Here is a 14,090-nt window from a genome sequence, read left to right as displayed (position 1 = left end):
GAATGTGCATAGTTGTATTTCATAAGCACCAGTCTTAGATGATAATTATCCACTGAATGGTCCAAATCTAACTACTATGAATTTTTCAGAAAAAACTTGATAGGTTCGAAGAAGATTTTTTGAAACACAGGAATTGTCTCACCCAGACAGCATTATCAAACAGGAATAGGTAATGCTGTGGCTCCGTGGGTAGCTAAACTAATACATAGCTTCTGCTGCTGAAAGGGAGGGGGCCTTGCTCCAAATTCTCATGTCTGTCTTAAAGCTTTAATCTTTGACTAATGTCCCATTAGAAACATTGAGAAACTGTTGGATAGCACACTGGCCAAAGAGGAAGTTTGTCTCGGGCATCGCATGCCAATTCAGGTTGTTAGTCCCCAATAAAATGGTTTGGTTTGGTTTTCTTGGATGGCTAGCTGGTTAAATTTGTCAGATAATAAATAATATTGTTGGATATATATAGATTACTACTAATATTAATAGTAATATATAACATTAATATTATATAATATATATTATTATTTAAATATATAAATAATATAAATTAATATACATCACCTCTCATAATATTTTTTTATATATATATATAATCACTTAAGGATAGGATCCCTTTCTAGGGAAGGGGGCACTGACAAAGCGATTGGAAAAAAGACACAAGCCCTCAGCCTCTGAAGGCGACTTCTGTCAGGCATGAGGGCAGGGTATCCCTTCAAGGAAGATGTATGTCATCCAAGCAAGTGGACTGCCATGGAGAAAGATATCCAGTACCTGTGGGAATTAGCCATGCGGGAGATGGTTTATTATGACCTGGACGATGCACAGTTACCCACAGATCCAGATGAAGTCCACTGCACGCGACCCGTGTGGCGGAAGTTGACACGGAGCGCGCCATTGTGCTATGCCAACTCATTGGCAGTAATGGATTGGAAAGATGAAGAGGGACCAACAGTGGATGAATTGGCTGTCTGACTCCGGCAATATGAAGAGAGTCTCTCTTCCTCCCTCATCTCAGCTGTGGAGAAACTGCCAGACACATTAGCTGAGAAACGGTCCCAAGAGTTCCAGCGATTTGAGGATAAGTTCTGCCTCCCACTTGCCTGGATCAGTATCTCAGCTATTAGAAATAAGCGTCCCTTTGCTCAAGAGAGATCCCCCGGCGAGGGGGTGCACCATTCCCGGAAGCACTGCAATACCAGGATGATGCGTGGAGCGGAGGGAGCAAGCTCCAGGTCCAACTCCCATGCCCCAAAATCTGCTTAATATAAAGTCCTCTCATTTTCTGGCAGTTTATTATACAGTGGGGCCTCTTCAGCACGCAGTGTTCCCAGGTGGTTTCCCATCCAAGTACTAACTAGGCCCGACCCTGCTTAGCTTCTGAGATCAGATGAGATCGGACGTATATATTATATACATTATATAATATATAAAAATATATAATTAATAGTAGTATTAATATATATTATAATTATATATATAGATATCATTACAAATAATAAATTGTCAGAGGACAAATGCTGAACATAGCACAAGGAGAGCAGGTCATACAATGGTAGTGGAAGATTCTTCCATTTTTAAGGTGTGACTGAACATTTGGGCATTAATTTGATAAATATGAAATGCTGATTAGAGTTGGACTTACTGTACTCTAGCATCTTTGTAATTATGATATAGATGGCATTCAAAGGTATTGTTTTAAGTCTCCTTTTTCTACAAAATTAGTAATCCCAGGATCTCTGCTGTATATCATAAGAAAGACTTCCTGTCCTGGTTTCGGCTGGGACAGAGTTAACTCTCTTCTTAGTAGCTGGTACAGTGCTGTGTTTTGGATTTAGTGTGAGAATAATATTGATAGCACGCTGATGTTTTAGTTGTTGCTTAGTAGCGCTTATCTTAAGTCAAGGACTTTTCAGTTTCCCATGCTCTGCCAGCAAGCAGGTGTGCAAGAAGCTGGGAGGGAGCACAGCCAGGGCAGCTGACCCGAACTAGCCAAAGGGATATTCCATACCATGGAACGTCATGCCCAGTATATAAACAGGGGGGAGTTGGCCAGGAGGGGTGGATTGCGGCTCTGGCATCAGTCAGCGGGTGGTGAGCAATTGCATTGTGCATCACTGGGGTTTTTTTTTCCTCCCCCCCCTTCTTTTTTTGTTATATTCCTTTTCATTACTATTGTTATTATATTTCATTATTATTATTGTTAGTATTATATTTTGCTTTGGTTATTGAACTATTCTTGTCTCAACCCATGAGTTCTACCTTCTTTCCCAATTCTCCTCCCCATCCCACTGGGAGGGGGGAGGGGCGGGGGGGCAGGAAGTGAGGGAGCGACTGTGTGGTGCTTGACTGCTGACTGGGGTTAAACCATGACACTTTCAAATGCTTCTGCTGGTAAACTTTCTTAAGTAAGTGGGACAAACATCTGTTTGACATCTAATTTGTGGAAGTGAGCAATTATAAAAGACCATGCTGAAACACTCTAGGCAGGTGAATCAGCAGTGCTCGCAACAGCATCTTAGTGTCTCTTCTGAGTAAGTGACATCAACAGTATGCTTATTTTGTAGTTAAGGAAGAAAATATTTTCATGCAGAAGTGCTTACAGGTTTCTGTGGCCTGTCCAGTTCTGATGATATGGGGTTTTGTGCCTGGGTACACTCCAGAGCTGTAGCATGAGAATCTGTGTGTATTTACTGCAAATCTGCATCTTTGCAACTTTTTTCAGATAGGAGACAAGATAGAAACATCTACTGCAAGAATTCTGTTTTATTGTATGTATCATATATCTATAGCCCTTTGCATAAACACATTATTCAGACCCACATTTCAGACTCTTTTCTGGCATGATCTATAAAGTCACTTACAGTATGCTTTTGATACAAAAAAATGATGGCAGGCAGGCAGCCTGTACTGCCTTTGCATACTGAAACACTGCAGACTGTAGTACTCGATGCTGTTGAGTTTGACTGCTTCCTTTTGTAGGGGCTGAGCAGCCTTTCAACATTATTCTGCTCAGTGCGTTGCAGCTACAGTGTCATCCTCCTGCATCTGCAATAAGGGCATTCAGCTCATGTGTCATGTTTCGGCAGAGGCAATAGCGTCGCTCTGATTGCAAAGAATAAAGGAAAGAAAGCTCACTGGTTGGGGAAGTAGTCCGGTGAGTGGTGACTGTGGTGGGTTGACCCTGGCTGGACACCAGGTGCACACCAAAGCTGCTCTATCACTCACCCTCCTCAGCTGGACAGGGGAGAGAAAATATAACGAAGGGCTTATGGGTCGAGATAAGGACAAGGAGATCACTCAGCAGTTACTATCACGGGCAAGACAGACTCGACTTGGGGAAAAAAATTAATTTATTACCAGTCAAATCAGAGTAGGATAATGGAATAAAACCAAATCTTAAAAACACCTTCCCCCCATGCCTCCCTTCTTCCTGGGCTTAACTTTACTCCTGAATTCTCTACCTCCACCCCCTAAGTGGCACAGGGGGACAGGGAATGGGGGTTTTGGTCAGTTCATCACACGTTGTTTCTGCTGCTCCTTCCTTCCTTCTCGGGGGAGGACTCCTCACACTCTTCCCTCTCCTGTGGGGTCCCTCCCACAGGAGACAGTCCTCCACGAAGTTCTCCAACGTCAGTCCTTCCCACAGGCTACAGTTCTTCACGAACTGCTCCAGCGTGGGTCCATTCCGTGGGGTGCAGTCCTTCAGGAACAGACTGCTCCAGCGTGGGTCCCCCATGGGTCACAAGTCCTGCCAGCAAACCTGCTTCAGTGTGGGCTCCTCTCTCTCTACGGGTCCATAGGTCCTGTCAGGACCCTGCTCCAGCGTGGGCTTCCCATGGGGTCAAAGCCTCCTTTGGGCACCCACCTGCTCTGGCATGGCATCCTCCACGGGCTGCAGGTGGATGTCTGCTCCACCGTGGACCTCCATGGGCTGCAGGGGCACAGCCTGCCTCACCATGGTCTTCCCCACGGGCTGCAGGAGAATCTCTGCTCCGGCACCTGGAGCACCTCCTCCCCCTCCTTCTTCACTGACCTTGGTGTCTGCAGAATTGTGTCTCTCACATCTTCTCACTCCTCTCTTCGGCTGCAGGTTTTTTTCCCCCTTCTTAAATATGCTATCCCAGAGGCACTACCACCATCGGCCTTGGCCAGCGGTGGGTCCGTCTTGGAGCCGGCTGGCATTGGCTCTGTCGGACATGGGGGAAGCTTCTAGCAGCTTCTCACAGAGGTCGCCCCTGTAGCCCCCCCGCTACCAAAACTTTGCCATGCAAACCCAGTACAGTGACTGAGCAGTGATCCTGTTTTTACAGGGTAATGTTCCTTTGCATACTGTCCCTGTAAGATTATTAACATCTCCGGCTGCAGCAGTGTGTGCATGTGAGAACACTTGCTCACAGTGCACAATTTATCTCAACGCTGTTGATTTTCTGGAGGTGAATGATGGCATTGCACTGGAACATGCTCAACACTTTCATCAGGGATAGCATCATTTGACGGCTGAAAGCATCTTCCTGTGCTGCTTTTGACCCTTAGACACTTCTTCCTGCTGTCTTCCTTGTAACCAGCACAGTTGCTTTTACGGTCACACTGTGAACTCTAGCAAAGAATTGATGCGGCTGAACTTCCTTTCATCTGGAGATGCTCTTTTCAGCTGATCAGTTCCTGATCTGGTTCCCCAAGCAGCTGCCAGGGTTCAAGTGTCATGGTAGAAGTGACTGCCATAGGAAATGTGTTTATTGTGATTTCAGCTAATGCCTTAGATTGATTTAATGAATTTCATGAAGTTTAACTGAATTGTGGACTGCTTCAAATGTAGATATTCTGGATTTTGCCTCCTTTCTTCCCTTCCCCTATCGTATGGTGCTTTCCTACCCATTTTCTTTCGGATATGCCAGTCTTGCCAATACTGAGTCAGATAAGCTCATGGATGCAACAGAAAGCTAACAATACAAACACTGAGTGTTTTCTTTTGGATCAATGTATTAGTGCAACTTGTCATTTGGTTCCATGATCACAAGGCAGGAAAGGAGAGCAATCACATCTTTTAAGTAGTGTTCTGCAATTGGCTTGTACTGCTGAAAGGGAGAAAATCCTGTTTCTGTGTTACAGCTGAGGACTCCTGAGAGTGGGGGGGATCATGACCTAGCTTATTTTGAACTGCAGTGAGATTGTTGTTGTTGTTGTTGTTGTTGTTATTTGACTTGTTTAGAAGGGAAATTCTTTTCCTGTGACTACAGAAAAGCAAGGTAGGATTCCATGGTTCACAGTTAGCATGCTTAACATTTTACCTAAAGGAACAAGACAGTTGCTGCATTTGAATTGGCAAAGATTTTTCTAAATAAAGTAAATTCTTTTGGGAACATTACCTCTAGTGTAATTATTTTCAGATGGGTTTGTTACTGTACAGTCTTTTGTGTTGCTGGGGGTTTTGTGTTCCAGCCTCCGTATTAACTTTTTGGCTTCTGTAACTACAGTCTTCCTACCTAGTAACAGCAAGAGTCCTGAAGTCCTTCATCTTCTCCCTTTTTTTGGTAACGGGCTACCATGAGTTCTTTGCTTAAGCTTTTGCTTTTTCCCTGAAAAGCTTCATGTCCTCTGCTGTTGTTGATAGATTAGAAGTCTGTCTCACTGGCTTCCTTGAAATTTCTCACCTTTTGTTCTGTCTTGATCTTTGCTGTTTTGACAGCACACAAGTTCTGTGTCAGAAGTGTACTCTAACATTTTTGTTGAAACTGAATCTGATACTGTCCTCTCATAAGCTTCTGGTAATACCCAGATTAGAATAAACTGTGAAATTTATCTCTAAACAGTATTTAGTAATACTCTGAAGTGACACTAGTCTAGCATTTCAGTTTTCTGAAGCTTTTAAGTTGTGTGGTATTTATATAGTATTTTCCCTTTTTAGAAAGGCCTTCACTTGTGGGTTTTGAGGGGTTTTTTTACTGCTTAGTTTTGTTGATCTGGTATGCTTCTAACATTCAATAAGAAAATGACATGGATTGTAAGCATCAAAATGACTATCATAAGAGGAGTCACTAAAAAAAAACAGCACCCTGATATTGTGATATTCACTGCATTTGAACCGTTTGGAAAAAGCCATCTATGTGAAAAGGTTATTGTGCATGGAAAGGTTCTGCTAAATCACAAAAATAGACCTACCAGGCTGAAATGTTGTTATTTTGCTGAGTGGTACTATTAATCTTCCTGATTTAGGGACTAAAAGCATAAACAGGGTCTGAGTAGTTGTGAGGTTGCTATATTAATGTGTATTTGGTGGTGGATGTAACAAATGATAATGCAGGAGCCTTCCTTTGCCTTCTCTCCTCAATGTGTTTTTTTTTTTTTTTTTTCTGCGTGCTGTACCTGGATGGCTGTCAGGATAGTAAGAAATATTCCCTCAGGAAAGTCCTACCCATTTTCCTGTCTCTGTGTAATCCATCTTGCTGAGCATTCTGCAGTCCACTGCAGGAGTGGTTTGAGCATCTTATTTACTGGAGAGAATTACTGGAAGAGCACTGGAGGATTATTAGCAGGACTGCTAAGAGAAATCACCTGAGGCTAGAACATTTGCTAATAGGGAATGCTGACCTCTTTCTTTGGTGTGTAGGGTTGCCAAAGGCTAATAAGGCATGTCCAAGTCTCGGTTAGGTTTTTGTGTGGCTAGGAGTAGGCAATAATCCATTTAGAAGCTGGGTTGATAGTAGGGATCTCTGGGATGTTCTGTGGTCCTCCCTTAAAAACTGTTGCGTTTCTGCTGCTGTTGTGCCAAGGAGGAGAGATTCACTTGCATAATAGGTTGATACACTGTGGGGGATTAAAAACTCAAGGCTTACGTGGTAGGTTGTTTTGTTTTTATTCGAACTCCAGGTAACAAGAAAAATTGGACTATTAATAGAAAGCTTAACAGTGGGAGTAATATAATATAGATCGTTTGTACATGTGAGTGAATGACCTTCATAACTAACTTATGAGTCACTCTAGCGGGAATAAATTGGACTACAAAACAATTAATTGCAGTGGTTTTACTTGCTAGCTGATACACTAGTCTGACAAAAAATCGCCTTTTTTTTAAATGGGCGTATGCTTGTTTTGGAAATAGTAATTTTGGTGGTAGGTTCCCATGTTTCCATGCCCAAGCATTGGTTTAATTTCTGTTGTTTTAAAGGTAATAACAGGTCATCTTTATATTGAAGAAAACTTGTTCTACATGAAGGAAAAAAAACCCCACAAAACAAAAAAACACCTGAGGTAGAAAAAAATCTTATCACTTGCTTGTCTAGTGTATGTAAGATAAGTTTGGTTCTGCCTTGTTTTATCCAATAACTGTGGAAGCTAGGGGAAGGATAGGGTTATTTTTTTGTTGTTCTTGGCATTCTGTGTCTTAGCTGATGGGAATATTTGTCTGAACCTTAGCGGCTGCCTTTGTTCAGCATAACTACATTGTGACATTTCACTTTTGTTAAGTAATTGCGCATAAACCAGATGGCAACTAATACATTTTTATCATCGTATTGATTGCTTTAGTATTGTCACTGTTGTATTAACTTGGTGATTTACCATAAATTAGATTGGATTTTTGTGAGGGTACCAGAGGTGGAATAAATACAGTGTTTCTGACGTTCGCTTTGTCAGTTTGTAGTTCTGAACAGTCATGCAGTTATAAGTCTTTCCTTGCTTTCATACTTCTATTGCCACTATCACCAGTTTCTGCATTTTTCAGTAAGAGCTTATTCTGAGCAGTGTTTCAGACTGTTATCTTTCAATATTGAGTCCCCACTTGTAAAACTTGGTAAAATTGCTGGTACTGTGCAACACTAATTCTGGGAGAGTTGTGATGGATGGAGAGAGTAGTTGAAGTTCCTAAACTTTTCTGATTTTAATGCAAGTATTATGTTTTTTGAGTATCTGTTACAAGATTGCAATTTTATATGTTGTTCTTTGTTTTAAGAGCACTAGTAAAAAGCAGTTTTCAGATAATTCTAGTAATAACTATTTTTTAGGAAAGTGTGATAAAGTAAATAAGGATTGCTTGTATAGATGTCTGGTTCCATCCCCCCCCCTTTGTTTTTCAAAGAGACTATTGTCTTCCTGATGGGGATGGAACAGCAGCTGTTCTGAATGACATAACAGTTGTACTTGAATTTGAAATAGCATTTTATCCATGACCCCCTTTCTCTGTTTCTCCCCTCTTCCTCCTGCTTGGTCGGGACCGAATGCCTCTTTAGGACACTGTGTGTAAACCTCCATACTTTGCTGCCTAAACGTGCATCAGAATACGTTTGAAGTACCTAATGTGGCCAGTGCTAAAATAAACACTTTGAACACTTTAAGATTATGAGTCATCAATCCCTGGCTGCTGTTTTTATATTTCAATAATTGATATAACCTGTCTGGAAGTGACTTTTCAGAGACCTCATCATGGTGATCCACAATAAATCTTGAATAGAAATAAGCTAGAAAGTTCAGATACCTGTGTGCAATATTTTAAGATTTGTTAAATTCAAATTCTAAGAGTTTAATTTGTCTGTAGTGCTACTCTCTATTCTACACCTTGGAAAACCTTAGTCTGACAACAGGGACTTCTGTAGAACAGCTGAAGGATTTGCCTTATGGTGGCTTGGTGTGTAGAGATCATGATTTGAAGAGTGTTAAATCTGTCAAATGCTAACTGACTGGACATAGTTAGCTTCAAATAAATACTGATTTCATTTTTTATCATACCTCCAGTGTATTATGCTATATGAGCATGTGGTAGAAATAATACCATTTCTGTAGGTCTTGCCACTTGTATTATACTGAAAAAAGAAAGAATGTTTACATTAGGTTTACTGGGTTTTAATACTAAACAGCTAAAATAAGGAAGTCAGCTACTTTTTATAATTATTTTTAGATCCAAAAGTGAGACAGAATTTAGTCCAGAAGGAGCATAGGAATTGCCTTTTTGGTAGACTGTTCAGTTCAGTAGCATCAAATATTTCAAAGAAGAATCTTATCTGTAACAGGCAATTTCTTTTTTTAATGAAGAATCCCTAATGATTAAATACAGAATCACTCAGTAATATTGACCTTTTAAATGTTGTCTTCTGTTTTGTAGAAGACCCTTTTGAGGACTTCTTCGGGGGCAGGCGGGGTCCAAGGGGAAACAGAAGCAGAGGTGGTGGATCATTTTTCTCTGCCTTTGGTGGATTCCCTGCTTTTGGAAGTGGTTTTTCTTCATTTGACACAGGTAAATATTACAACATTTAACAAGGAATGCCGTTTTGGTTCATAAAGGATCTCAATACAATAAGCTGATAAATACTTCTTTAAAAGTTGCCTTCATTCAGGAAATTCTGAGGCTGCTTTTTTTAAATTAAGCTGCTCTCTGTAAAGTCTGAATGTAAATAAAGCTATAGTTACAATATTTGGTCTACCTGAAAGTTCATTAAAAGTAAACAGACCTCTGAGAGGTAGAACTTTTTGTGTTCTTAATTTTGGTGCTACAGTTTCTTTATAGCTTTAGAATTGGTTTTGTTCTGTTTACTTTTAGGTGGTGGGGGCTTTTATTTAAGGTCCTGAAAATACACTGGAAAAATGTGTGCCTAAAACCCATGGTGCTATTTAGTATCAGTTCTGGGGTAGTTGATTTGAATGCTGACGTCTGCATCTCAGAGCTTGCTGAGAGTTGCTGGTAGTCAGCATCCTTTCAAGTGTTAAGATTCAGGGTAGTGGTTGAGATGTTAGTGATAGAAAACTTGTTCTGTCTGCTAACTCAGGGCATCCCAACATCTACATTAAAGCAAAATAGTCGGAGTTGTTAAAGTTACTAGCCTCACCTTGAGTGGAAAGAATGATATAGCGGTTGAGTTCAGCAGACAGGCTTGAATGCCTTTTCTTCAGGGGAGGAGGTGACGAATGGTTTTTGGACAATGCTATGCATTTGGAATTTGAACTTTGGGTCCATATGGGAGAAATTGATGGGGCTGGAGCCATGTTTTTATTCTCACACTAGTGTTTAATGCCATCTAGTTACTGATGCTGTGTTGATGCAACCAACTAAGGACATCCTGAAGCTAGGATGTAGTCTGAGCGGATGATAAATTTGGATCCCATGGTCATGCAAAAATACATTTTTAGTCAAACACCTTCTTTCCCAATAGGTTTTACTTCGTTTGGTTCGTTGGGACATGGAGGCCTTACTTCATTCTCCTCTACGTCATTTGGTGGCAGTGGGATGGGTAACTTCAAGTCAGTATCAACCTCAACTAAAATAGTTAATGGCAGAAAAATTACTACAAAGAGGTAAGTGATATAAATATATTTGTATGAAACTGTATGCAGACATACATAGCTATAAATACATGCATGTAAATATATATACACGTAAATATAGTGATACATGTATGTATATGTATTTTTACTTTTGCTGTTGTCATCACATTACTTGGATTTCTCTGAATGCTTAAAAAATTTTTGAAAAGTTTTATTGGGTTCTCTGACTCTTCTTGGCATTGCTGAGTTACTTAAAGCTGTAGCGTGGGGAAGATGGTGCTTTTATCTAAACTCTTGGTAGTAGAGGAAGGTTCAGATGTGTAAGACATGCTTTCACAACTGCCTTGATGAAAAATGAAGGTTGCAACTTGTTTGCTGTTTGAAAGGGACCTGGCAATGGGGCTTTTCCAGGCCATCAGAACCTCCTGTGTCGTGATGCATCATCTTTTATTATGGTCCTTGACTACTGTCTGCCCAGTCAGCTTCAGCTTCTGGAAGGGAAAATTGCGCTTGGTTTCTGTTGATTGTGAAGCTTTTGACTGGGGATTGCGAGGACTTTTAATTTTGCAGACATTGTGAAACATGAAACAGTTTTCCCTAACATCTGCTCTAGTTTGCTTTCCTAGGCAGTGTTTGAGTGAAGTTTTTGTGTAAAAAGTAATTTTCTTTTACCTGTTAAGTGAAATAAGCAACTCAAACCTGCTTTGGAGAAAACTTCTCCTGTTTGTTGGAAAGTGAATTTTCAAGTACTATACCCAGCGTACCTTCTTACTATTTCATGATTGTGATGGTGAAACCCAAATATTAGTTAGCTATAGAGTAACCTACATGGAACATTATGATCAGTAAGTTATAGGAGTACTGAACAAGTAGTTAAATGTAATTTCAATACTTAATAAAAATTTATGGAAAAGCAAGGGAGAACCAGGTTTTTTTGTTTGGCAACTTATGTCCCAGTCTTCAAAGTGCAAGGTGGTTCTGTGTCCTGTTGTACTGGAGAGATCTTGTCATCTTGACCACTTAAATGCAGCCTTTGTCATCACACGCTGGTGTGGTCATGGTATTTTTCTGTGCGTGTGTTCCCAGAAAAATCTGAAAACTGCCCACTTTTGAGGGAATTGTACCGGGTGAGAGAGACCAAAGAAAGAGTTTATGCAAAAGAAAATAAGCCGCCATGTTTGTTTTAATATTAAAAAATAGGCTAGGTCAGGTATGCTGCTGTCATGTCTTCTGTTTTCATATTTAGAAAGGGGGGGGAGAAGCAAGAAATGTGGTTAGCCACATCTAGGAAGACACATTTACTATCTCCAAGACGTCCTGTTACTTTGTAGGATGTCTGCGCACAAGGTAGCTAAGTCTAAAGAAGATTCATATCCCAGCATACCCAATGAAAATCTTCTCTGAGTAGTATTTTTGCTTCAGGCAAGAAGCCATTCCCTCTGTTTTTAATATGGGTGTATTCTCTTCAATAAGTCTGATCTCCAGAAAAAATTGTATTCATCCATGTGGTTTCCTCATTTAAATTGTGAGGGGAGAATTCCCAGATAGTTAAAATTTAGGCATAAATTAAATGTTCTAAAAATAATGTAAACTTTCCTTATCTTCCCATTTCTAAAACAAACAAACAAAAAAAGCCCAAACCCACAGAGCTCTAATAATCTCTCCTTCCAGTCAGGGATACTCAAATATTGCAATGTACATGCTGGTCATAAACTGGTATAGAGTAGGTCTCCAAATTAATTGCTCTGATCAAATTAAAGTGGATTAAAGACTGTCTTGCGTGCCTTACGTCATGCAAAATTGTGATTGGGTCTAGAATATTATGCATTTAACAAATGGGTAGGTACTAAATGGAACATCAAGATTGTACAGTTCATCTGTCAAAAGACATTTAGTTCTAGATAATAGTGTGTAGTGTCAGTACAACTGTGACAATGTATGAGGTGACAGCTGTAACTGTGAACTCTACCAACCGGAGGATTCAAACTTCCGCAAAGTGATTTTCCTGCTATAAATAAGCAATATCAGTGGGGGAATGCAGATGGTTACTGGTTACAGCTTCTGTGCTGTTAAATACAAAAGCTTGCCAACTACAGTTGCATTAAGCAGGCAGTGCTCCATTATAGTTCATTATCTAAAAAACTAGGTCTGGTGTGTATTTTCAAACTGCTTACAGTGCTTTAAAATGGCTGTGTTTTTGTCCTACAGAATTGTTGAGAATGGACAAGAGAGAGTAGAAGTTGAAGAAGATGGCCAGTTAAGGTCGCTAACAATAAATGGTAAGGAGCAGCTGCTACGCTTGGATAACAAGTAATTCAACGCACGCATTTAACAGAAATTTTAAGCTATAACAGCCACCATTTGAGGATTGACAGGAACATTTTTTGAAGATTTCAAACGAACTCAACTTTCTGTATATCCGTACTTAAGTAGTATAAATAGCTCACTGAAGCTCGTATTTGTCATAGACTTTTGAGTTAATTGTTGGGACCACATCAATTGGACCATTTTTTGTCCTTAAAACTGTTGTAAATTTCTGTATGCACTTTTCTTTTTATTATATATGATCAAGGTGAACCATGATCCTTCAGTAGTGCTAGGGCAAGATGTACACTAACACTAGCATGAATCTTGCTTTTTCCAATTTGAAATGTGAGCCAACTAGTAGTTTAAGTCTGCTGTGAAGTTAACATTTCCAGGATAACCTTTTTAATAATTTCAGCTTTTTTTAAATGTTTAGTAGTGAACAATGTTAATACATTTCTGGTAATGCATTTCTGGTTTAAATAAATTAAGGATGTTTTCTAGTTGTGCATGAATGCAGACAACTTAGTAAGTTTTGACAAATGTTTAAATGTGTAATGTAAGCAAAAGGTAAACAAAAGTGAAGCCAGTGAGCCGAGTCTTTTGTCATTTGCTAAAAAAAAAAAAAAAAAAAAAAAATTCAAAATGAATAAATGCTGATGTTTGTGGTGCATTCTTTCATGAATGGCATTTGTAACCTTCTTGTGTCTGTGTGTGATTTGGGCAACTTGGGAAAACAGTGCTTTTTTTTTCCTACCACCTTTTTCTTCAATCTTAAGGATGAGGGCCTTTTTTTCTTTGCAGATGTTTTCTTCAGTGTGACTGAAAACATGATATTTAATTTCTTTTCTAAACCTGTATTTGAAGCACCTATTTTTAAGAAGCATTCAGAGGCTGACACTCTAACTCCATCTTTTGCCCTAGTACATAATTTTTTTTTGGTCTAGGCCTAAAGTAACTCTCTGTTTAAAAAAAAAAAAAAAAAAAAGGAGAAAAAAGTTTTCTGAAGTTTTAAGTTCTGAGATTGCTTCAAAAAATAGTCTGTAGTGAACATAAATATACAGGAAAACATTTAATTAAAAAAAGGCTTTCTGAATGATAAGATTTTTTTGCTTATTTTGAGAACAAAACAATTGCTTTGAAGAAGATTTGTACAAAATTATTAGTGTTAAAATATTGCACTCTTATTTTTAGTCATCGACCAAAAATCGAAAGATGGATTAATGGCTTTTGTTAAATTGATGGAGTGAAGCAAAGTGTTAATTTGTAGCTAAGACCAGATTTTCAAAGTTTAGTGAAAGATGACTTGATATCTGTATGTCATAGAGAAAGCATGCAAATAACTTTTGGCATATGTTAACACCTGCCAGGCTCTGGGTAATTTCATGCATAAATCATGGATGTGCAGTTTTTATCTGTGCACCAGCTTTGAACATCTGGCCTTCACAAAATTCTTTAGGGTGGCTTAGCGTTTTAAAAAAAAAAAAAAAAAAAAAAGCATGGTGTTTTCAAATGATCATTTAATGCCTTCTTGCTGA

The 14,090-nt window shown here is 39.4% G+C and overlaps 1 protein-coding gene and 1 non-coding gene across 5 annotated transcripts in view; one reads left to right on the top strand and one right to left on the bottom strand.

Annotated features, from left to right (window-relative positions):
* Positions 1-14,090, top strand: part of DNAJB6 (DnaJ heat shock protein family (Hsp40) member B6) — a 65,664-nt gene that overhangs the window by 20,336 nt on the left and 31,238 nt on the right. For all 4 annotated transcript variants that reach the window (XM_050915875.1, XM_050915874.1, XM_050915873.1 and 1 more), the window contains exons 6-8: positions 9,092-9,223; positions 10,137-10,278; positions 12,457-12,527. In XM_050915875.1, coding sequence (XP_050771832.1) covers positions 9,092-9,223; positions 10,137-10,278; positions 12,457-12,527 — 345 coding nt within the window. The remainder of the gene's footprint in view (positions 1-9,091; positions 9,224-10,136; positions 10,279-12,456; positions 12,528-14,090) is intronic.
* LOC127013888 (U2 spliceosomal RNA) lies at positions 1,160-1,287 on the bottom strand. Its single transcript, XR_007766131.1, has one exon. It is a non-coding gene; the product is annotated as a U2 spliceosomal RNA (small nuclear RNA).

The sequence above is a fragment of the Gymnogyps californianus genome, chromosome 2, assembly GCF_018139145.2.
Source record: "Gymnogyps californianus isolate 813 chromosome 2, ASM1813914v2, whole genome shotgun sequence".
Lineage (NCBI taxonomy): Eukaryota > Metazoa > Chordata > Aves > Accipitriformes > Cathartidae > Gymnogyps > Gymnogyps californianus.
Note: the sequence above shows the minus strand (reverse complement) of the source record. Positions and strands in the feature narration are given on the sequence as shown.